General features: G+C 49.2%; 1 protein-coding gene across 1 annotated transcript; it reads right to left on the bottom strand.

Moving 5' to 3' along the window:
- Positions 1 to 292: 292 nt before the first annotated feature.
- On the bottom strand, positions 293 to 24,174 carry SMPDL3B (sphingomyelin phosphodiesterase acid like 3B). The gene is made up of 8 exons (XM_047792855.1): positions 23,656 to 24,174; positions 16,716 to 16,929; positions 13,110 to 13,207; positions 6,589 to 6,732; positions 5,431 to 5,603; positions 3,984 to 4,164; positions 3,767 to 3,900; positions 293 to 918 (listed from the first exon to the last, which is right to left on the bottom strand). Exons 1-8 carry the CDS (start codon positions 23,762 to 23,764, stop codon positions 550 to 552), a joined length of 1,422 nt encoding a protein of 473 aa, XP_047648811.1. The 5' UTR covers positions 23,765 to 24,174; the 3' UTR covers positions 293 to 549.

The raw sequence follows: 24,174 nt of genomic DNA, 5'->3' as shown, positions 1-24,174 counted from the left end.
ACCGCCTTGTTTCATATTTGAGGCTCCTGGAGGCGAAAATGGCCTGGAGATTAACGCCCGGACTAGAACTGCGATGTCTCCCGTCTGCGTTGTTGCAAAACAAAGCAGCAAAGCTCAAAGGCCGGTTCCGACCCATGATTGCAGGACTTCGCCAGTTATGGCTGGAGTCCAGACCGTGTGCCAGGGGAGAACGAGGGCACTGGATCAACCAGGCGCATCTTCCTGGCAGCTCATTTTACTCCGATTATCCGAATGGGAGGAGGGCAGGACGTTCAATAACTGCGCATGGGAGTTGCTTTAAACATGATTTACTAATTAAAAGGAATAATGCACAGACTAATATGCACAACAGGCATTGTGTTTTAGATAAATGGAACCTGAAAGAAATGTGCTTCTGGTGGTGCACTTAGTGCATCATTTCCTGTTCGGCTATCCGTCCTAGTTCATTCTGCGAACTCGAGGGAAAGGGTGGAAAAGTCCAGCACTCGAGAGTGATGCTGCCCCCATTTCCTCAGGCGAGACCTGTCATCCGACCTGCGGCGCCCCAGGTCACCACCGCTGGAGCAGCGCGCGCAGGCCCAGCAGCGCCGCCAGCAGGAGCGCGAGGCAGGGCGCGTGCGCGACGCCGGGGTCACGCAGGCAGGCGGCGTACGCATCGAAGGCCACCTCGCGCAGCGCGCACACGTGCTCGATGCGGCAGGCCTCGTCGCAGTGCTGCGGTTCGTAGCTGACCGAGTTGTAGTCGTAGTAGCGCTGCAGCACGTCCTGGTTGCTGGCTATGCGGCCCAGCGCCGCGTGCATGGAACCGGCCCCTGCGTCGGGCACCCCGTAGGCCTCCGTCAACCGGTACTCAAGCTCCCAGCGCGGTGTCCCCTGCTCGTTCGCCTGACTCAGGTTCAAGAAGTAGGTCGCCATGTCCTGCAGAAGGCGCGCGAAGCGGACAGGCCGTGAGCAGCTGGCCGCTTCTGCCCCTAATCCTCTACCTTGCATTCGCCCCCCAGATTCTAAACAGCCCCAGTCATAAGTGCTATTAGTTATTGAGCATTAACTATTTCCGAGGTATGCTTGGCAGACATTCTCTGATTGAAACTGGTAAGCTAACTGTACTTACTATCCTCGTTTCACAAATGAGAAAGCTAAGTCCCAAAGAAGTTAATTTCGGGAGTTCCCCTGGTGGCTCAGCAGTTAACAAACCCGACTAGTATCCATGAGGAGGCGGGTCCCATCCCTGGCCTCACTCAGTGGGTTAAGGACCCTGGGTTAAGGATCCAGCGTTGCCTTGAGCTGTGGTGTAGGTTGCAGATGTGGCTCGGATCCCGCATTGCTGTGAGCTGTGGTGTAGGCCGGCAGCTACAGCTCCGATCGGACCCCTAGCCTGGGAACCTTCATATGCCGCGGGTGCAGCCCTAAAAAACAACAAAAAAAAGAAGTTAATTTATTTGGTCAGGGTCCCATTCCACAGGGGTTCAGGAGCTGAGGCAGGATTGGAACCCAGGTTTTTTACCCCATGGCCTGTGCATTTTCTCATCAGGCAAGCTCCTGAGTACACAGAAAATTCTCAATAAATATTTACAGAATTAATGGATTAAAAGCAATTCAAATCAGTGGAAATCAACTATACTTCAATAAAGAAAAAAAAAAAGAATATCTCAACCCAGAAAAAAAAAAAAAAGGCAGGAGAATGTAATGCCTGACTGAGCCAGGTTAGAGAACTATAGTTGGTGGGAGTTTGGGATGCATCCAAGGCCCCTGGGACTCAGGTGCATTTTTCAGGACTAGAATCTGGAAGGTTTTATCTGTCCAACACTTTCCACTTAAATTTGAAGATCTGCTTCAAGTCAGAAGAGGTGGAGCTGCCATAGAGGGATGGCAGCTTCCTACTAGGCACTTTACATTATTTCATTTAGTCTTCTGCAAACCTCTCAGTGCCCAAGTAGACAACAGATCATATGCTTAAAATCCTCAGACCTCTTCTCTATCTGCATTTACTCTGGAGTCAAGGGCCTCAGTTGTCTCACGCAGTCCCTGGTTTTAAATGTCCTTTCTCAACTCCCGGATTAAATCTCTGTACCCACCTCTTTCTGGAACTCCAACCTGAACACCCAGCTGCTTCTTCCCTCAGCATTTTCCCTTGGATGCATTTAGACATCCCAAAGTTAACAGGAAAACCAGGCTTCGGATCTTCCTCCAAAATCTCCTCCTCCCACAGTGATCCCATTTCAGTAAATGCTTCTGGGTGCTCCCACCAGGGCCTTGGTGCCCTCCTGGACTCCTCTCTTTCTCTTATATCCCTCATCCAATCCATCAGCAAATCCTGTCTGCTCTGCCTTCAGAATGCATTCCAGGATCTGGCTACCATCCACCTCACCATCCACCGCTACCACCCTGCCCACACCACCATCACCTCTCAGTGGTTATGGTCACCTCCTCACTGGTCCCCCTGTTTCTGCCCTTGCCCCATAAGGCCTGTTCTCCACCCAGCAGGATGGTGATTTTATAAAATTCCAGAGTCCTACTCATGGCCTACGTGACCTGACCTCCTTCCCACCATCCCGCTGGGACTTCCACTGTTGCCACGCTGGCCTCTGCTCCTTCCCTAACACTCCAAGCATAGACCCCACCCGGGCCTCTGACTTGCTCTTCCCCCTCCAATGCTCACATGGCTCCCTCCCTTAATTTACTCAGAAGTTAAGTCACCCTATCAGTGACACTTCCCTATCTAACAGCACCCCCCCCCATAACCATCACCACCCGCCTCCTCTCTGTCTTTTTTTTCTCCTTAGAACCCATTTCGTGCCACACTTGATTTTATGTATTTGTTTACTGTCTGTCTCCTGTAAGAATGCCAGCTCCAGGAGAGCAGTGACGTTTTGTTTGTATATCTCCTGAGCTTAGCACAGGGCCTGGCACATGATACATGCATAACGCATTTTGTTGACCACGTTAAGGGACAGTATGTCTTTGTCATGTCAGCAATCACAAGCACCTCCCAGGAGAAGTGGGATAGTTCACTGAATTAGGGGCCTGCTGGGCTGCAGCATAGTCCGTGTAGAGAAGACAGGTGCAGTGGGCCTGAGGCCATACCATGAGAGACCTTCAATACCAGGCCAAGGAGCTCCAATGTATTTTGGGGGTACTGGGGAGCCATTGAAGGTTTTTGAGCAGGATAGTGAGACAAGTGCTCTAGCAAGATGAATCCCTTCTGTAGCTGTAGCAGATGAGCTCCAGCTGGAGGCAGAGAGACCAGGCAGGAAACTTTCCTTGACAGTGATCCAGGGCAAAAAGAGATTGGGGGAAGAACTGATCTGACTTGGTGGCAGCTCCAAGGTTCTTTTTTTTTTTTTTTTTTTTTTTGTCTTTGTGCCTTTTCTAGGGCCACTCCTGTGACACATGGAGGTTCCCAGGCTAGGGGTCTAATCGGAGTCGTAGCTGCTGGCCTACACCACAGCCACATCAACACGGGATCTGAGCCGCATCTGCGACCTATACCACCACTCACAGCAACGCCAGATCCTTAATCCACTGAGCGAGGCCAGGGTCGAACCCGCAACCTCATGGTTCCTAGTTGGATTCGTTAACCACTGAGCCACAACGGGAACTCCAAGGTTCTGATCCTGAGCTCTGGAAGGATGGAAGTAACTTGACCTTCCTAAGGCTCAGTGGTCAGTAGAGGGTGGATTAGCTAGCGAAGAGTTAGGGAAGGCGGTGATGAAATCAGGTCCCTCCTCCCTCCTCCTCTGGCCCCAGCAGACCCCGGGCTCCTGACCTTCAGGCTCAGAGTGCTTTGGTCGTATTCAAACATCCGGATGCCTGGATTGTTGGCCCCGTTGACCACTCCAGCTAACGTGGTTTTCCATGGGGTGACCCCTGGTGTGAGGAACATGACGCTGATGGGAGCACCTTTGAGGAGAGAGACAGTGGAACTGAGAGGCTGGCAAGAGAAGGAGGGAGGTGGGCTGGCCGTTGCCCTCTAGGCTGGGTACCTGCATCATCATAGAACATCCGAAAGCTGTCAAGGTGTTGGTGCCCAAAGAACTGCCCTGCGATGACTCGATGGTGCTTGTGGATCACCTTCAGATACTCCTTGTTGAAGTCCTCCCGGAACCATGCTTTGTTCCGCGTCTTCTCAAAGAACCCCGGAGGCACGTGGCCGATAATGTACACCTACGAGGAAGGGGTGCACAGAAAGCGTTCAGAGACGCCTTCCCCAGCCTGTCACTTTTGCCCCTCACAACCTGCCCATCTCCCCAAGGGCAAGCAGATGGGCTCCAAGGTAGCTCCTTCCCCTCCCCCTCCCCCTCCCTCTCCCAGGCATCTCTCTGTACCCAGCAATGAATGAACCATGTGCTGCCCCACCTCCGTGCCTCTGCCCATGCTGTGCCTGCCACCTGGAGGGCCCTTCTCATTTTCACTTCTGTAAATCCTACTCAAGCTTCAAAAACCCAGCTCAAAGGGCACCTCATGAAGTCTTCCTGATGCTTCAGAAACGAGGCTTCTCCTCACAAAACCTTCTTTGCTTGGTTGTGTAGTAATGTTTGGTCCTGTCTTATGTTCCTTGAGTCACTTGGCTAGAAATGTGTGGGCCCTTGGCTCCCTTGGCAAGAGGTAGAATGGTGGGAGGGGTGGGAGGGGCACAGTAAAGAGCGTGAGTTTGGAATCAAAGTACAGTTGGCCACCAGCTGGGAGTCACCTCTCTGAGCTTCACTCTTCTCATTGGGAAGGGCACCTGCCAGGTGGAGTTTTGAGAGTTAAATGAAATAATCCATGGAAAGCACTTAGCAGTATGTCTTGATGCCTAGCGAGGGCTCAAAAGCACCGGCCACAAGATCCCGCTGGGATGCGTTGGTCAGAGCAGGGACTCAGGCAAATGAGACACAGGGCCAGTTGTCAGGGGGCTGCCCGCCTAGCAGACTGGATGGATGCACCCCAAGGGCAGGGCATCCCCTTGAGGTCCAGCCCACAGTGTGGCTGACGCTGTGGAAAGAGCAGTAGAGTCGGAGACTGGAGACCGGTGTTCTAGTTTCTGCCCCACCACTTCACTGTGTGATCTGAGCCTGTCCCTGCCTATCGGGAGCCTCCCATCCACAAGGGGCTCCAGGGGCACAGCCTCCCAGGCTATTGTGAGCATGGAAGAAGTCCCCTCCTGGGATCGCCGGCATCTTGGAAGTACTGGGATGCAGGTTCAATCCCCGGCATTGCAGAGGCTGCAGTTTGGGTGGCAACTGTGGCTCGAATCTGATACCAGGCTCAGGAACTCCATATGCCTCAGAGCAGCCCAAAAAAAGGAAAAGAAGAAGTCCCCTCCAGCGCTAGGCTGACGAAGGACCTTCTGTGAGTGAGTGGACGTGAGTGGGTGAATCTGTGCCAACGAAGCAGACTCGTTCAGGAAGTGACCCCAGGGAGGGTGGGGGAGGATCGGGACGTCCATACCATCTCCCCAGCTCGGGAAGCATTGCTCAGCACGTCGTCCAGCCACTGGAACTGCCGGCTGGGGTCAGCCATGTTGGCCGTCTGCTCGTTTTTGCTGTAGTACAGGTTGGTGTTGAGGACCACGATCCGCCCAGCCCCGCTCGGCCCCGGCAGTTTCTCAGAGTAGAAGGCACCTAGGACACAGCAGCCACAGAATCTGACGGGGTCCTCTGTCCCCCCTCCACGTCACTCCCCCACCTTCTCCTTCCCTTGCATCCTCTCTTCCCATCTTCCCAAAGGAGGGGCATCGTGGGTAACACCGACGGCTCTGGAGCCAGGCTGAGTGGGTTCAAGTCTTGGCTCTCTCACTTACTAGCTGTGCAGCGTGGGACAGTTCATTAACCTCTCTCTGCCTGTTTCCTCCTCTGTCTAATGGAATAACAAGGAGGTATGCGTGCCCATCCAGATCCACGGTCAACCCACTCCACTCAGCTCTCTGCCCTGGGAGCAGTGGCCTAAATCTGGGTTTCTGTGCTGTGAGCTTCTGGTTGGGTCTAAGCAACGGGGAGCCCCTGCAGCAGGGGACTGACGAAGGGAAGGAGAGGAGGTTAAGTCACCTTGGGATCCTGTGTCTCCAAAATAGTTGTCCTCAACCTAGAGATTTTTGTCCCCAAGGGGACATTTGTCAGCATCCGGAGTCGTTTTTTGGTTTTCACAACTAGCAGCTAGTGGGTAGAGGCCAGGGATGCTTCTAAACACCCTGCAATGTGCGGGCCAGCCCCCACAACAAAGGATTATCCGGCCCGAAATGTCAACAGTGGCAGAAACCCAGCCTGAACTGAAGGTCACTGCCCCTTCCTAGGGTTCTTAGGAGGATTCTAGCAATGTGCTGAGGGCAACGCCTGGCACACAGGAAACACTGAGTGATTTCACTTAGGACCCTCATTTGTACTGTGGGGTTAAGTGACATGGGCACTGGAATCAGCCCTGGATTCTGCTCCCGTCCACCTCTTCTAAGCTGGGTGACTTGGCCAAGTGACTTGGTCTTTTCAAACCTCCGTCTCCTTATCTGTAAAATGGGGATAAAATCCATTCCTACTTCATGGGGGTGTCGTGAGAATGAAATTAGATCAGACTTTGGCATAAAATGCCCCTTATGGTAGCAAACAGTGTCAGCACCTTCTTTGAAGAGAGCGATGGATTCGTTATTGAGCCAGGGTCGCCACAGCTCTGCTACCTGGTTGTAGATATTGTTGCTTCCTGCAGGCAACTGGTGTTTGGGGTGAAAGTCATGATTTCCCAAAGCAGCATAGACTTGAGTATCTGGGAGGAAAAAGAGAAGTGTAAATAAATGAGTAAATGAATGATTGCATGAGTGAATGCAAAAGAGCTCAGTGGAGTTTGTCATTCTCAGTCACTGGCCACCAGAGCTAATAGGGAAAAGCAATAGCACAGATAAGGAAAATACAGAGATAAGCAGAAAACCACATTATAGAATCTGGCAGAACTTTGCCCAGATCTAGGAAGGAAGGGCAGTGAGTTTTTGGCCCCCTTCCCAGCAGAAAGTTTCCTGTTCAGAGCATGAGATGGGGAGATAAAAGCAAGGAGATCTAAATAATCTTCAGCTCCATAATCAGCCACTTGGTAATTTTGTGTTCCTTGTTCTTTGCAGTTCCAGATTCATCTTACTCTTAGGGAAGGGGTCTGCTTCATCCTGGAAGGTCTTAGGAGTTTCACTCATTCATGAGTCAGCAAATACTGAGCACCTAGTATGTACCAGTGTGTAGACCTGGTAACCAGGCACCTACACCCAGGCCCAGAGCCCTTGCAGTGCTGTAGGGGTGACAGGTACTGAGTAATGGCTGTCACAAAAAGAGCCACTCGCTGTGGGAGTGTGTAACTGAGATGGAAGTAGGGGTCAAGGGAGGCCTCCCTGAGGATCTGGCCTATGAATGAACCCAGGAAGGGAAGGGAAACCCATCAGACTCATTTCCTCCTTATGAGTAGCCTTGTTCCTACTTTTATTTTACGTCTGTGTCTGGCATGTAGTAGTTGCTCAATAAATATTTGACAATCTACAAAAACTCCTCTGAGCTCAGAGCAGGGTTTTGCCCTTATGTGAGCTTGGTTTACCCCAGGGAGTGATCTCGAACCAATGGGGGAGGCTGGTATCTCCAAATCCCACTTAGGAAGGTGTTTCCAGGAGTTCCTACTGTGGCGGAAAGGGATCAGTGGTGTCTCTGCAGTGGCAGGGATGCAGGTTCAATCTCTGGCCCAGCTCAGTAGGTTAAGGATCTGGCATTGCTGCAGCTGTGATCGCAATTCTGGCTTGGATTCCATCCCTGGCCCGGAAACTCCCTATGCCACAAGGTGGCCAAAAAAGGAAAAAAAGAAGAGAAGGAGTTCCTGTCAAGGCTCAGCGGTAATAAACCCAGCTAGTATCCATGAGGTTGTGGGTTCGATTCCTGGCCCTGCTCAGTGGGTTAAGGATCTGGCGTTGCCCTGAGCTGTGGTGTAGGTCACAGACAAGGCTTGGATCTGAGTTGCTTCAGCCAGCAGCTGAAGCTCCAATTTGACCTGTAGCCTGGGAACTTCCATATGCCTTGGGTGTGGCTCTAAAAAAGACAGACAGACAGGAAGAAAGAGATAACAGAAGAGAAAACACAAGTCCATGGAATCCCAAAGGCACATGAAAAGGGAAGGAATCTCTCCTGTTTTATAAGCATATAAGGTAGGGGGTCCCCAGAGAAAGAGGACCAGGTATGACTTTCTTGACCTAAGAAAATCCATTTGGGGCCTAAGTCATTTGGGATCTGAGCCTGCCCACAATGCTTGCCCTTGAACAAGGCTCAGTAATAATGATTTTTTTTTTTCCGGCCACACCCACGGTATGTGGAAGTTCCCGGGCCAGGACTCAAGCCTGCGCCACAGCAGTGAAGGGGTCCGCCTCACCCTGGAAGGTCTTAGGAGTTTCAGTCATTCATGAGTCAGCAAATACTGAGCACCTAGGGTGTCAAACTGCTGTAGTGACAATGCCAGATCCTTAACCCATTGTGCCACAGGGGAACTCCTCAGTATAATGACTTTAAGGGAACAAAAGAACAGATGACTGTTAGCAGGCAAGAAAACTAATAAGAGCAAAGACAGTAAATCAGTTGCAGAGACTCCCAATTCTGTTTCAAAGGTAAAGATTAGCCTGAAGCAGTTTCTTGAGCTGTTTCACAGAATTTAAACACCAGCTTTACTGGAATCTAAGGGATAAAAGTGTTGACCTTTTCTGATCCTTGTGACTTCAATCAACTAAAGCGTGGACTCTGTTGACCTTTGCTCCAATTCCCTGTTGAATTCTCCTGATCAAATCCCTTCATGAATATGCATATACCTTTAGCTTAAAACTTCCCCAATTTTGCTGTTCAGGGGAACACTGCTTTGGCAAAGATCCCCAGTGTTCTTATTTGCTACAAGTATTAAATCCTTCATTGTCCTCTGTCTTTTGGCTTGACACCCACCAAAAAGGGAACCCAGTATTTGGGTGACAGGTTTTTGCTGCTTCTATGTGCCAGGCACTGTTAGAAGCTCCTTACAAGCAAGGACTCAACCTGGCTTTTTTTTTTTTTTTTTTTGCCTTTTAGGGCCATACCCATGGCATACGGAGGTTCCCAGGCTGGGGGTCAAATTGGAGCTGGCCTACACTACAGCCACAGCAACATCCAACCCGAGCCGCATCTGCGACCTGTACCACAGCTCCGGCAACGCCAGATCCTTAACTCACTGAGTGAGGCCAAGGATGGAACCCACAACCTCATGGCTCCTAGTCAGATTCATTTCCGCTGCACCATGGGGAACTCCACAACCTGGCATCTTGTTCACAGCCAATTCCCCTAGGCCTAGAATGGTGTCTCACCTATAGTAGACAGACTAAGTGAGTGAATGGATTACTTTATTTAATCCTCACAGCAACCCTCTGGGCAGGTACCATTATCATCCCACAGTTTGCAAGGGAGACCGCTGAGCGTCCAGGGGATTGCCCAGCTGGAAGGTGGCAGAACCTAAATTGGGACCTGGATTTGTTTGCCTCACACACCTGAGTTCAGCATCAACCACAGTGGAGAGGCAGGGGCCAGTGTTCACAGCAACTCTAATGGAGAACCTAGGTGGCATGTGGCAGGGGGGAACACGTGACATGGAATCCAAAATCTGGAATTTCGGTCCTTTCTACCTCTCCAGCAAAGTTGCTTCAGCTTTTGAATCTACCTAATAGGGACTGTTCTGCTTGACCCATGTGGCTGCCGCTTTCAAATAAGATAACGCCTCATTTTGAAACAGGAGGGAAGCGGGCAGGGACAACGTTTAATAGAATGACATAGCCCTTAAGGATTGGACAAAAACTGGAGAGAATCAACTAGGTTCAAGATAGCAGAGGTTCAACGTCAAGTGGACCTTGAGCCTCATAATATACATTAATTGTAATACATTAACATGTGCTAAATGGCACCCCCACAGTTCTGAGGCCAACATAAAAGGCAAAAAGTGGGTGGTGGCCCAGTTCCTGGAAATCCCCACCCCTTCCCCAAAATAGTTGGAATATTCCTCCCACTCATTAGCCTATGAAATTACCCAGCCCGTTAAAATTCACCACCCCCGTATCTCAGAACCTCTCACTTTCTGAAATGGCCCATATTCTACCTCTCTCAATAAATCTGCTTCTCCCCTATTACTTTGCCTCTTGCTAGATTCCTTCTGCCCTGAGATGGAAAGAACTTGTGCGTGATTTTAGTGAAAAAGAAGTGGGTTCAAGTCCCAATCTGAGTTGTACGCTTTCAATTTCACCTCCTCCAATTTATTCTCATCTTAATAGCTCTCCTGGTGGGGTGTGTCTTACCATGGAGGCCCTAAGAAAGTGCTGTGTCATACTTTAAATGATAACTTTTTTTTTTGTCTTTTTGCCTTTTCTAGGGCCACTCCTGTGGCATATGGAAGTTCCCAGGCTAGGGGTCTAATCAGAGCTGTAGCTGCCAGCCTACACCACAGCCACAGCAACGCAGGATCTGAGCCACATCTATGACCTACACCACAGCTCATGGCGCCAGATCCTTAACCCACTGAGCAAGGCCAGAGATCGAACCCACAACTTCATGGTTCCTAGTTGGATTCATTAACCACTGCGCCATGATGGGAACTCCAACATTTTTTTTCTTAGTGATACACAAAATAATGAAACATCTTATGGTCAGTGGTATTTTGGATTTAGGAAATTCAAAAAATATGCAAGTGAATTATGAACTGTAAAATCTTACAATTTACACCTGAATGCTTAATCATAATAATAAAGCATTTTCTTATCCATTATTTCACTTTTATTCCTGAAGCCCCACGTGGAGCAGAGAAAAGAGTGCTCAGAATTGGATCTGAGTTTGAATCTCTTCCCAGGAAACCACTAGCTTTTTTGGGGGGAAGGACGCAAAAACCCATGGCATACGGAAGTTCCCAGGCTAGGTGTCGAATCAGAGCTGCTGCTGCTGGCCTACATTGCAGTCACAGCAACGCGGGATCTGAGCCACATCTGCAACCTGCACCACTGAGCTTACAGCAACACCGGAGCCTTAACTAACCACTGAACAAGGCCAGGGATGGAACCCGAGTCCTCATGGATATTAGTTAGGTTCATTAACCACTAAGCTACATTGGGAGCTCCGGAATCAACTAGCTTTAAGCAATAGGTTCCTTATCTAAACACTGGCAATAATAATGCCTATTGTTGGGAGTTTCCTTGTGGTGCAGAGGGTTAAGGATCTGGCATTATCACTGAAGCAGCTTGCATTTGATCCCTGGCCTGGGCAATCCCACATATCTGGTCCAGGAACTTCTGCATGCCATGGGCTCTGCCAAAAAAAAAAAAAAAATCCTATTGTTGCCATGGAGAAGAGTGTCCTTGTTTGACCCTAGTAGTGAATGCTGCTGGAATACAAACTAGCCCAAGCACGTCTGAGTTGGGTTGGGTTGAGTTACATGGACTGGAAGCACCCAGGCCACTTCTTTGCACAAATTGATTTATGTTGAGGGAAGGAGGTAACAGAAAGGAGGTTCCCTTGGGACAGATGTGGGGTGGTGACAGCAGCTGGGGCCACTTCTGGAGTGACAGTGGAGGTAGAAGATAAGTATTGTCCCCAAACCAGGATCTGTATCCCCAGCCTTGCCAGTTTCCTTGACCCCAAGGCTCACATTTCTCATCAGTAAAACAGAGGTGGTAATAGAACCTCCCTCTAGGATTATCTGACAGTGAAAGAGTTAAGGCATATAATATTCTTAGAGGAATGCTTGACTTAGAGCTGTGCCAGACCCAAAAGATCTTGGGGGGTGGGAGCTGGAAGGCTGCTTTCACAGGTCCCCAGCTGGCAGCCCAAGAGCCTGATTCAGTCCCCAGGGCCTTGTGTTTGACACAGCCTGCTTAAAACCATTCCCAATGGCCATTAGATGGGGACACCCGGACCTCATCCTCTCTGTCATGTCCCATGGGTCTGCTGTCACAATCACTCACAGTCCTGGCCTCCTGTCCCAGGCTCTGAAAACCTTGGGATGCATCAAGAAACAGCACGTTGACTGAGAATCAGCATCTCCCGGAAGTCCCAGCAGCTGGGACGGTTTGAGGGCAACAGATGGTAATTGTGGGGTCTCAGCAGGACACAAGCACTGGGTGCAAGCCCACGTGAGAGACTTACCTAGGGACGGTGTCTAAATAGAACTCTAGATGCTTTAAGAAGAGGCTGTGAGTCTGGTGCTAAACAGGCAGGGTGGAAGCCAATGAAATGTCAGACATTTTCATTATTAAAAATGAAAACAGGCCCAAAATAGAGTTACAGAATTCCCATTGTGGCTCCGTGGAAATGAATCTGACTAGCATTCATGAGGACTCGGGTTTGGTCCCTGGCCTCGCTCCGTGGGTTAAGGATCCGGTGTTGCCGTGAGCTGTGGTGTGGGTCGTAGAAGCAGTTCAGATCTGGCGTTGCTGTGGCTGTAGCTGTGGCATAGGCTGGCAGCTACAGCTCCAATTTAACCTCTAGCCTGGGAATCTCCATATGCTGCCAGTGCGGCCCTTAAAAAAAAAAAAAAAAAAAAAAAGGACAAAATGGAGTTACTTGTGCTAAGTCCCAGGTTGACAACCCAAAACTTAATACCTAACCCAATTGCAGTTTCATCCTCTCCCAAGAATATGACCTTTAAACAGTCAACAAGAGTGGGGAAATCTGCCTGACAGACAACCACCACTCCACCCCCATTCCCCTAAATGAAGGGAACCTTGCTTGAAATAATCCACTTTTTGCTAGAAACTTCCTTTTTCTACTCAATTCTGTCTATAAAACCTTCCATTTCAGACAGCTCCTTGGAGCTCCTTTCTAACGGGATGCTGCCCAGCTCATGAACGTTGAATAAAGCCAAATCAATCTTCAGATATACTCAGTTGAATTTGGTAATTTAACACCTTTCATAGGATTTGGTGTGTATCCACCGGCTGACAAGCTCTGTGTTCCTTGAAGGGTTGTTGGAAGGTAAGACACGATTGCTGTGAAATGCCTGGCACAGGACCTAGCAGCAACCCTCACTGTTCACGGTTAAAGGTCATTCCTCTGCATGTTGCTGCTTTTGTTGTCCCGCTGTGCCAGGCACCATGTGGGGGTCAGGGGCCTAGGGAGTATTCTTACCTGGAAAGACCTCTCTGATGAGCTTACTCAGGCGTTCCATGATTTGCAGCACAGCCGCCTCCCCCAGCTTCTCATCGGGCACGTGGGGTGTGTCATCACTGCAAAACACCACCAGGTCAGTTTGGGCAACTCAGGAAGCACCACAAGGAAAGGAAGGGATGGCTCTACTGTGAAAAAAGAGCAGAACTGGGCCTCAGATGTCTACCAAGGGGGAATGGCCAGGCTGGAGCCAGGAGTCACACGGAACAGAGTTCAAACCTGGGCTCTGCCATGGACCTGCTGTGGGTCCCTGGGGTGGTTGTTTAACCTCTCTGAGAGTCCATCAGTTCATCTGTAAAAGAAGGATAATAATGGTATCTACAAGCAGAGTATTTGTGGGGCTTCAATAAAGAGAGAAGGGGAGCGCCCTTGTGATGCAGTGGGTTAAGGATCTGCTGACACTGCAGTGGCTTGGGTTGCTGCTGTGGTGCAGTTTTGAGCCCTGGCCAGGAACTTCCATATGTCACGGGCATGGCCAAAAAAATAAAAACAAAAATAAAGGGGGAAGGTATGTATATAAAATACTGTAGCTGCAATTAATATTATCTAGCGAGGGAAGCTCTTGGGTTCCAGGCCCATCTGCAAGCCCCCAGGGTACTCAGGGTGGAGAAGCTGTGTCTGAGTTTCCTCCCTTCCCCAAGGTTCTAAGGAGTTTGGATCTGGCTTCAGAATATAGAATTCAGATCTACTCTGGCAGGTCCAGGACCTGCCCCAGAACCATTTAGCTCCCTCTGCTCCATCTCTCCCCCTTGGACAGACCTAAATTCCTGGATCTACCTTAGCAAATGCAGCAATGTGGGGGAGGAAGGGGAAAGGGAGATTTGGGAGATGCAAGGAGCTCCCACAATCTAAAGCCTCAGATCCCTGCTGGACCCAGAGGGTGAGGCAACTGCTGCCCAGATACTTGCCAGGACTAAGGGCACTACTGGCAGCTCCCACTGGCTCACTTTGCACTAGCTACTTTTTTTTTTTCATTTTTTTTAATTACTCAAATGAATTTATCACATCTGTAGTTGTATCATGATCATAACAATCTGATTTCACAGGATTTCCATCCCACAGCCCAAGCAGATCCCCCCACCCCCCATGCGCTAGCTATTTTCTGTGTGTTGTACCCATTTATTCTAAGAATGTAGTTTATTCTTCATAATAACCCTACAGCATGGGTCCTAGTGTTAGTCCCATTTGACAGGTAAAGAAACCAAGGCACAGAAAGGTGAAGAATCCTGCCTAAGTGTATACAAGTAGATAGTTCAGGATTTGAAAGGAATCAGCCTGGCTCCAGAGTCTTTGCTTGCATCCATTACCCCCTACCGTGTCCCTGATACCCTCATTAGGGCAACAAGAGGGCATTTTGAGCCCTGACCTCCCTGCGAAAATGTTAGGAATCCAAAGATATTAGAACAAAATCCTATTTTTCTCCCTGGTTTGGAGAATTTAATTCTGTGATAGAAAATACATCCAGGAGTTCCCATTATGGCTCAGTGGAAACTAATATGACTAGCATCCATGAGGACACAGGTTCGGTCCCTGGCCTCGCTCAGTAAGTTAAGGATCCGGTGTTGCTGCGAGCTGTGGTGCAGGTCGCAGACATGGCTCGGATCCAGCGTGGCTGTGGCTGTGGTGTAGGTCAGCGGCTCTGATTCAATTCCTAGCCCAGGAAGCTTCATATGCCACAGGTACAGCCCTAAAAAGAAAAGAAAAAAAAAGAAAGAAAGAAAATACATCCATCTCTACAGGTTATCCCCTAAAGGACTGCAATTCTCCTGGGGAGGTCAAGTTTCTTAGAAACCAAAGAATTAGAAAAGGTCCTAGAGGAGATCCCATCGTGGCTCAGTGGTTAACGAATCCGACTAGGAACCATGAGGTTGTGGGTTCGATCCCTGGCCTTGCTCAGTGGGTTAAGGATCCGGCGTTGCTGTGAGCTGTGGGGTAGGTTGCAGACGCAGCTCAGATCCCACATTGCTGTGGCTCTGGCGTAGGCTGGTGGCTACAGCTCTGATTCGACCCCTAGCCTGGGAACCTCCATATGCGGCCCTAGAAAAGGCAAAAAGACAAAAAAAAAAAAAAAAGGTCCTACAGGTCATCTTGTTTAATGCTCTGTATCTTGGCAAGTCCAAGAGATTTCCCAGAAGATTCATGCTCCTGTTAAAGGATCATGAATTTCCCAGAGGGATCTTGTCTTTAAGACCCTGATACATTTCTCCAGCGGCCCCTCCTTAACAAGCAGGAGCCCAGGGTCATGGCCCAAATCTCACTCTCGTCTTAGACTGATTCCTGGGCCAGGGAAGCCAGAACTGCCCGAGCCCTTCCTGAGATACTGTGACATTTCTTAAGTGTTCAGTCTTGCTCCTCCCTCTGCCGACCACAGGGTCCATCTGAGGGCCATTCTGGTCACTCATTTTTATTTTTTTATTTCCTTTTAATTTTTTTTTGTTTTTTATGACCTCACCTGCAGCATACAGAAGTTCCCAGGCTAGGGGTCGAATCAGCTGCAGCTGCTGGCCTACACCACAGCCACAGCAACGCCAGATCCCTAACCCATTAAGCAAGGCCAGGGATCAAACCTGCACCCTCACAGGCACTACGTGGGGTCCTTGACCTGCTGAGCCACAATTGGAACTCCCCGGTCACACTTATGTGAGGGACAGCTGCGGGCACCGTGGGTTGGATCTTGCCTTACAGAAGTGTCCATGGAGGCTGGAAGAGGGTGCTAGAAGCCAGAGCTCCTGCCAGCCCTGCTCACCCATTCCCTGACTCACCCATTCCTGCAGCAAGTCCTCCCCAGTCCCACCTGAAGAAGCCCAGTGCCCTTTGAAGCCCACACAACCCCCCAGTGACCCTCTCTCCTTGCTGGGAAATAATGGTCAGTGGCCTTGTCTGCAGCACCCATGAGACCATGAGTTCCCTGAAGGCAGGTCCAGGTCCCAACATCTCTGTTCACCTGCATCTACCCCAGGATGAGCACAAGACAGGTTGACCTGTCAAGGGAGGGAAGGAAAGAGCAATTGAGTGAAGAGGGACTTAACTGCTGAGGAAAGTCTGACAACTTACAGCAGCATCCTTGGAGGAGCAGCAGAAAGGGCTTCTCTCTGGCTGAGCAGAAATCACCCCTCAAGCTGCTTCCATGCAGAGCAGCGTTCTGACCAGTGAGAACCGCCAGGGCCAGGGAAGCTGACCCGACACTTAGTCCCAGTGCTGGACCACCTTCAGCCCTCCTTTCTTCCTCCCTGCATTTGGATCTCTGAGGCTTGGAGTCCCTAAACCCCAGTGGGATCCCCTGGCTTCGAATCCGGCAGTTCCTCACATGCCCAGATGTGCCATGACCTGTGTCCCTAGCCTCAGTGAGAGCTGGATTCTGCTGAGCCCGGAAGACACAAAATCAAGGACACAGACCCTGGAATCAACCAAGCCCAGGCTCCCCTGGACAAGCTTTTAGCTTCAGGTTAATCCTCTCTGCAACAGGGCTGGGTCAAGGACTAAGGCAGATGGTGTGAGGAAGGTGCCAGGTGGGCAGGTGGCACACAGAGTGGCCCAGGGAAGGGTAGCTGTGGTGACAGCTCTCACCCGGTCCAGAGGATGAAGTCTGGCTTCGGCTCAATCTCCTTCATGGCGTAGATGGAGGAGTTGATGAGGATCCAGGGAGAATCGCAGAGGTAGTCCCCCCAGGGGCCTGCGTTGAGCACCGGCCGGGAGCCTGCAGATGGGCACACTTGGAGGGGGTCTTGAGATACCTTGTAGTCCGGATCAAGGTGCAGGTCAGAGATGTGCCAGAACTTCCCTGCAGGAGCAAGGAGACCCAAATCAATGTGGGTCCTGAGCCTGGGGGAATCAGGGAACCCTGAGGTGAGGTAGGGGAGCTTGCACAGGTGAAAGGAAGTTTTCTCTAAACCCAGCATCTAGCTCTGCTCAGAAAAGCCCTGAGCCCAGCAGAAAACAGGCTTGGCTTTGTTCCTGACTTCTGACTTTTTTTTTTTTTAAATTTTATGGCTACATCCCTGGCATAGGGACTGAATCTGAGCTGAAGCTGCAGCCCTGGATCCTTTAACCCACTCCACCGGGCTGGGGATTGAACCCATACCTCCACAGCAACCAGAGCTGCTGGAGTCAGATTCTTAACCCACTGCACCACAGCAGGAACTCCCCTGACCTCTGACCTTTCCGTCTCTCCTCCTCCGTTTCCTGGGAAGCAACATGAGGGATTAGGCTGTGTAACCCTCAAGAACCCTGTGGGATTTCTAAGCAGACTGCTGGTTTTAGAGCAAAGGTGAGAGAGTTAAGAGCCCAGGCTCTGGAGCCATATACTAACTGTGAGACCAGGGACACGTGGCTTCACCTTGCTGAGCTCATAACTAGAGCCAAATCTTATCACACTCCATGGAAATATACACAAAAATCTGATCTGGGAGAAGGCTTACACACAAAATGCATTGTAAGATCTTACTAATTAATAACCAGCGCTATCCCGGGAAATATGTGTGGAAATGGAGTTTGAGAGTACTAGACCAGGGGAGTTCCTGTCATGGCTCAGTGGTTGACAAATCTGACTAGGAACCATGAAGTTGCGGGTTTGATCCCTGGCCTTGCTCGGTGGGTTAAGGATCCAGTGTTGCCGTGAGCTGTGGTGTGGGTCGCAGATGAGGCTCAGATCCCGAGTTGCTGTGGCTCTGGCCGGCGGCTACAGCTCCGATTCGACCCCTAGCCTGGGAACCTCCATATGCCGCAGCAGCGGCCCAAGAAATGGCAAAAAGACCAAAAAAAAAAGTGCTAGACCAGGAGTTCCTGCTGTGGCACAGTGGGTTAAGAATCCGACTGCAGTGGCCATAAGAAAAAAAACTTTAAAAAAAATTTTCTAGGAGTTCCCTTTATAGTGCAGCAGAAACGAGTCTGACTAGGAACCATAAGGTTACAGGATCGATCCCTGGCCTCGCTCAGTGGGTTAAGGATCTGGTGTTGCCGTGAGCTGTGGTGTAGGTCGCAGACTCTACTTGGAGCCTGCCTTGCTGTGGCTGTGGTGTAGGCTGGCAGTTATAGCTATGATTTAACCCCTAGTCTGGGAACCTCCATATGCCTGGGTTGCAGCCATAAAAAGCCAAAAAAAAAAAAAAATTTCTAGGGGTTCCCGCTGTGTTGTAATGGAATCAGCAGCATCTTGAAGTGCTGGGGCTCAGGTTCAATTTCCGGCCCAGGGTGCAGTAGGTTAAGGATCCGGCATTGCATTGCCCCAGCTGTGGCTTAGGTCACAACTATAGCTGGGATCTGATCCCTGGCCAGGTAACTCCATGTGCCACAGGGTGGCCAAAAAAGAAAAAAAAAATTTTTTTTCAGAGAGTATTAGACCAGAAAAGAAGAAATGTAAATTCAGACAGGGTTGAATTTCTCATCGTGGGTGTACTCAATAGTACTCTGGATGCAGAGTGAGATGCTGCAAGTCTCTTGCTGTGTGCAGAGAGCGGGAATCCAAAGAAACTGGCCACATGGAGTGGACTTATCTGCACCCAGCACAGGGCCTGGTGTAAATGGTTTCAGTGATGCTTACCAAAGGAGGGTTGAACAGGTTTGGCCTCCACCCTAAATCCTGTTTCTGACTAAAACAAGGGTGAGGCCTGGAATTTCCTCACTCTCCACCATTGCTGTCACTTCCTCCTCCGCTTCCTCTTCCAGTGTTGCTCAGACTCAGAGCCAAGAGTCAACCCCCCACTGCAGACCAGGAAAAAGGGCCTGGTCCTGAGAATCCCAACTTTTGTTGCTTTCAGTATTGGACAGCCGGCCTGGCTCTCTCCCCCGCCACTACCGCAAGTTTGCTTTTGGTCTGAGACAAGAAAAGGGAGAGGAAGACACCTGCCACTTACTTAGCACTTACTGAATGTCAGATGCTGTGCCAAGCTCTCTGCCCATGTAGCCTCACAACAAAACTATGAAATCCATTTTATGAATGTACCCATTTTACAGATAAGGAAACTGAGCTCGATAGCTGCAGGCCTGTGATTTCCATTTTATCAGGACAGAAAATGATCACAGTGTACTTTGCCACTCGTTAGCCATGTGACCTTGGCTATTAAAAAAAAAAAGGTTTCCTTAAACTGTTACAGCATGTTGCAATGTAAGTGCATGATCTCACTTAACTATCATTTACTCTCTCCTCTGCTAATATCTTTATTTTATAAGTAGTGAAATAGAGGCTCAAGGTCACATAGATATTAAAAGGTAGGCCCTAGCTCTTCTGGCTTAAGGCAGTGGATTGTTTTTGGAAGGGCGTGAATGAGATTTGGATTCAGGGAAATCTTATTTTTATTCCTGGCTCCTCCACAGTTGATGGCAATTTGAATGAGATTTTCCCCAGCCAAGCCTCAGTTTCCTCACCTGTCAAATAGGAATAATGATGCAAGTAGCAGTAGGGTGGAGGTATGGATGACAGGGGTCATCTCATATGAGCACCTGGCCAAAGAGTGGACCTGTCAGCCCAAGTGTTTAAACCCTGGGCTCTTCTGCTCCTTGAGTCTCAGTTTCTCGTCTCCTCTGGAACCTCTCTTTCCTCAAGTGTAAAATGTTAGTGTTGCACAAAGGTTATCTGAGGGCCCTGGCAGTGATTCCATGACTTTTTTCAGTTATGCATATGACCCACCACAAAGCAATTTTGGTCCCCGTTTCAGTCCTTTGTGTAGGCTTTTTTTCTTTTTTCTTTTTTTCTTTTTTTTGGTGCATCATGCAGCGGCTTGATGTGGGATCTCAGTTTCCAGACCAGGGATTGAACCCAAGGGGCAGCCTTGAAAGTGCTAAATCATAACCACTAGACCACCAGGGAACTCAGTCCTTTGTTTTGACACTAAGCAATAACCCCAAATGCTTCCATTATAATTCCTCCTCCAGGAGTTCCCACTGGTAGCTCAACAGTAATGAACAGCACTAGTATACATGAGGACTCGGGTTCCATCCCTAGCCTCACTCAGTGGGTTAAGGATCCGTGAGCTGTGGTGGAGGTCACAGACATGGCTTGGATTCCTACATTGCCGTGCTTGTGGCATAGGCCAGCAGCTGCAGCTCCAATTCAAACCCTAGCCTGCTACTTCCATATGCCTCACGAGTGGCCCTAAAAAGAAAAAAAAAAAATTCTTCCTTCGAAGTCTCTCTAAGACACAGAGGGTCCACTTGGTAACACCAACATTTACTGCTCCCTTGTATTAGCTGTGGGGACTGCCTCTCCTCGCAGCGGCTCCACCAGGTAGGCTCATCATTCTCCAGGGAGATGTTTTCCTACCAGGCTAGTCCATGCTGAAAAAACTCCCGGGTTTCTCTGTCATTAGAAGCAGAGGGATAAATATAGTGTTGCCTAGGGTTTGTGTGGGAGACGACAAAGCCAGCAAGTTGGCACCCTACCCTAGCTCTTGGCTAAGGAAGGTAGAGTGAGAAACATGCTGTTTTGTGCAAAGCACAGGTGATTGCTATCTGGATGGCTCCAAGATCTGCACTTTAGGAAGAGACGTGGTTTCCAAAAACAGAGGAAGTTCCCGTTGTGGCTCAGCGGAAACGAATCTGCTTGGGGGCCATAAGGATGCAGGTTCGGTTGATCTGGCTCAGATCTGGAGTTGCTGTGGCTGTGGCATAGGCTGGTGGCTGTAGCTCTGATTGGACCCCTAGCCTGGGACCCTCCATATGCTCTGGGTGTGGCCCTAAAAAGACACAAAAAAAGGAAGGAAGGAAGGAAGGAAGGAAGGAAGAAGGAAGAAAAGAAAGAAAAAGAAAGAAAAGAAAGAAGAAAGAAGAAAAGAAAGAAAGAAAGAAAGAAAAAAGAAGAAAGAAAGAAAGAAAGAGAAAGAAAGAAAGAAAGAAAACACAGGTGCTACGGAATCTTTTTCAATTTAATTCCATTTTTAGATTATAGATGCCTACATTGGTTTGGAGAGGAGACGAAAAAATAGTACCTCTAAAACCCACCATCCCAAAGGGCATGATGGATAAGGCAGCTGAGTACAGACTTGGCCCTGCCACTTCCTAGCTGTGGGATCTTGGGCAAGTGTGTGTCCCTTCTGAGTCTACCTTCTCTGCAAAATGGATATAATGGCAATAGTACCTAGCTTACAGGGACTATAAAAATCAAAGGCGGTCTTTTCATTTCATTTTTCAAATAGGTTTTTATTTTATTTTATTTTATTTTGTCTTTTTTGTCCTTTTCAGGGCCACACCTGCAGCATATGGAGGTTCCCAGGCTAGGGGTCTAATCAGAGCTACAGCTGCCAGCCCATGCCACAGCCACACCAACGCGGGATCCGAGCCATGTCTGTGACCCACACCACAGCTCACAGCAATGCCAGATCCTTAACCCCCTGAGCGAGGCCAGGGATCAAACCCACAACCTCATGGTTCCTAGTCGGATTCATTTCTGCGGTGCCACGACAGGAACTCCTCAAATAGGTTTTATTTATTTTTATTTATTTATTTTGTTTGGCTGCACCCACACATGTGGAAGTTCCCAGGCCAGGGACTGAACCCACAACACAGCAGGGACCCAAGCCCCTGCAGTGATAGCTCTGGATTCCTTAACCCACTGTACCACCCTCAAATATGTTTTTGTTTTTAAAAGACAACATATATCAGGCACCTAGGACAAGCATGGCATAGCGTAAGTGCTCAGAAAATAAATGTTACCTCTTCTTAGCTATTTTCTTTAGTGTTTATTTGTTTTCATATAACATTATTTTATATGCGGATCGAAGACATACAGCCTGAGTTCGTGTCCAGACTCAAGACACTTACCAGATATGTAACTTTGGGTGAGTTACTTCTCTAAGGCTCTGTTTTTCTTGCTGACAATCCCAAATCCCAAGGCTATTGCAAGGATATTGTGTAAAAATGTTTGCAATGCCTGCCACATAAGTGCTTAATAAATGCTACTTAATATTTCCTCTTGAAACTTTTCTGCCTGGTGATTTTACCATAATCTATTCAGCTATTCCATTATTGTGAGCATTATTATAAACAATATTGCAGCAAACATCTCTTGGGGCAGGGGAGATTACTCTTAACCACTAAGACCCTGGGTTTGGGAAGGGGGTGCCCACTGGCATTTGGACTTCTTTTTTTTTTTTTTTTTTGTCTTTTTGCCATTTCTTGGGCCGCTGCTGCAGCATATGGAGTTTCCCAGGCTAGGGGTCGAATCAGAGCTGAAGCCGCCTGCCTACACCACAGCCACAGTAACACGGGATCCAAGCCGAGTCTGCAACCTACACCACAGCTCACGGCAACGCCGGATCCTTAACCCACTGAGCAAGGCTAGGGATCGAACCTGCAACCTCATGGTTCCTAGTGGGATTCATTAACCACTGAGCCACGACAGGAACTCTGGCATTTGGGCTTCTAAGAAAACATTTAAAAGTGAAAGAGTCAGGGGGTGAGTGAAGATTTTTTCAGTCAGTCCTAAACCTCCAGTCAGCCTGGCGGGGACCTGAGTCTGCTTTATTATTCTCCATAACACTTGTTATTTTCTGCAATATGTATTTTCGTTTCTTTTCTTTCTTTCTTTCTTTCTTTTTTTTTTTGTCTTTTTAGGGCCACACCCATGGCATATGGAGGTTCCCAGGCTAGGGGTCTAATCGGAGCTTCAGCTGCCAGCCTACACCACAGCCACAGCAACGTGGGATCCTTAACCCACTGAGCACAGGCCAGGGATCGAACCTGCATCCTTATGGATGCTAGTCAGATTTGTTTCCGCTGAGCTACGATTGGAACTCCCTGGAATATGTATTTTCTTGTTGGCATGTCTTTTGGTCTGTTTCTCCCCCAGTGGAGAAATGCTTCACCAAGACTGAGACTTTGTTTCTTCTCATTTCTGCCACATCCCTGGTTCCTAGAATAGCCCATGACCCATGAAGGCCCCCAACCAATATGTGTTGAATGATTCATTAATCTGCCTGCCACCCTCTACCTCTATCAGCTGTCTGGCTTTTATGTACCCACACCTCTTAACAATGTCACTGTCCCTCTCGGGGCCAGCTGTCACCCCCACTTAAAATCTTCAGGCTCTATAAGAAAAGTAATGTATACATATATGTATAACTGGGTCACTTCGCTCTACGGCAGAAATTGGCACACAATATTGTAAATCAAATATACTTTCTTTTTTCTTTTTTCTCTTTGGGGCTGCTCCTGTGGCACATGGAAGTTCCCAGGCTAGGGGTCGACTCGGAGCGGCAGCTGCTGTCCTACACCACAGCTCATGATAATGCCACTGCACTGAGTTAAGGAAACTGCAACATCATGTATACTAGTCGGGTTTGTTACTGCTGAGCCGCTATGGGAACTCCTCAAGTCTGCTTTAATAAAAAAAAAAATCTTCAGGCTCAAACAGCACCCCCACCACTCGCTAACTCTCTCACCCAGCCTCCCTGCCCAGCTCCCTGCCTTGCTATTTTAAGCAGCCTTTTTAGCTTTCCGTGGGCAGTTTCTAGCAGCCCTCAACCCTGAGTTCAGAGTACAAAACAGAGAGATCACAGGCATTCGCAGTGCCTACCTTGTCCAGCTCTGGTGACTCCCCAGTGGGCCAGGAAAATCAGCAGCACAGGCAGCCTCATTCTTGGGGCTCGCCTCATGGAAACGTGGGGTCCTCCCGGAGCTGTCATTCGAGCCACGGGCTTCCTAAATAGGTGTTGGTGGCCACGAGCCAGAGCAGAACTTTCTGTCCTGCCACTGGGTGTACCAAATCACGGGAGGCGTCTGGCTCCTCTGACTTTTCATCCTTTGCCCAGCGGGGTGTGAGCAGAGTTTGCCCAAAGAGCTTCACCTGCCAGGCCTTTGGACTCTGAAGTTGGAAGCAGCACCCGTCCTGCCAGTTCTTCAGAGCATGTCAGTCCAGTCAGCAACTGGATTCTCTGGGAAACGCACCCAACTCCAGTTGCTCGCTGACAGGCAAATACCTACTTCAGAGTTTCCGTGTTGTATCATGCCCGCAGAACAAACAGACCAGTATTAAATGTCTGGCCTTTGCCATCACAGGAACTTAGCTGCTAGTTGGAGATAGACATGCTTGACC

The sequence above is a fragment of the Phacochoerus africanus genome, chromosome 8 (genome assembly GCF_016906955.1).
Source record: "Phacochoerus africanus isolate WHEZ1 chromosome 8, ROS_Pafr_v1, whole genome shotgun sequence".
In the NCBI taxonomy this organism is placed as follows: domain Eukaryota; kingdom Metazoa; phylum Chordata; class Mammalia; order Artiodactyla; family Suidae; genus Phacochoerus; species Phacochoerus africanus.
Note: the sequence above shows the minus strand (reverse complement) of the source record. Positions and strands in the feature narration are given on the sequence as shown.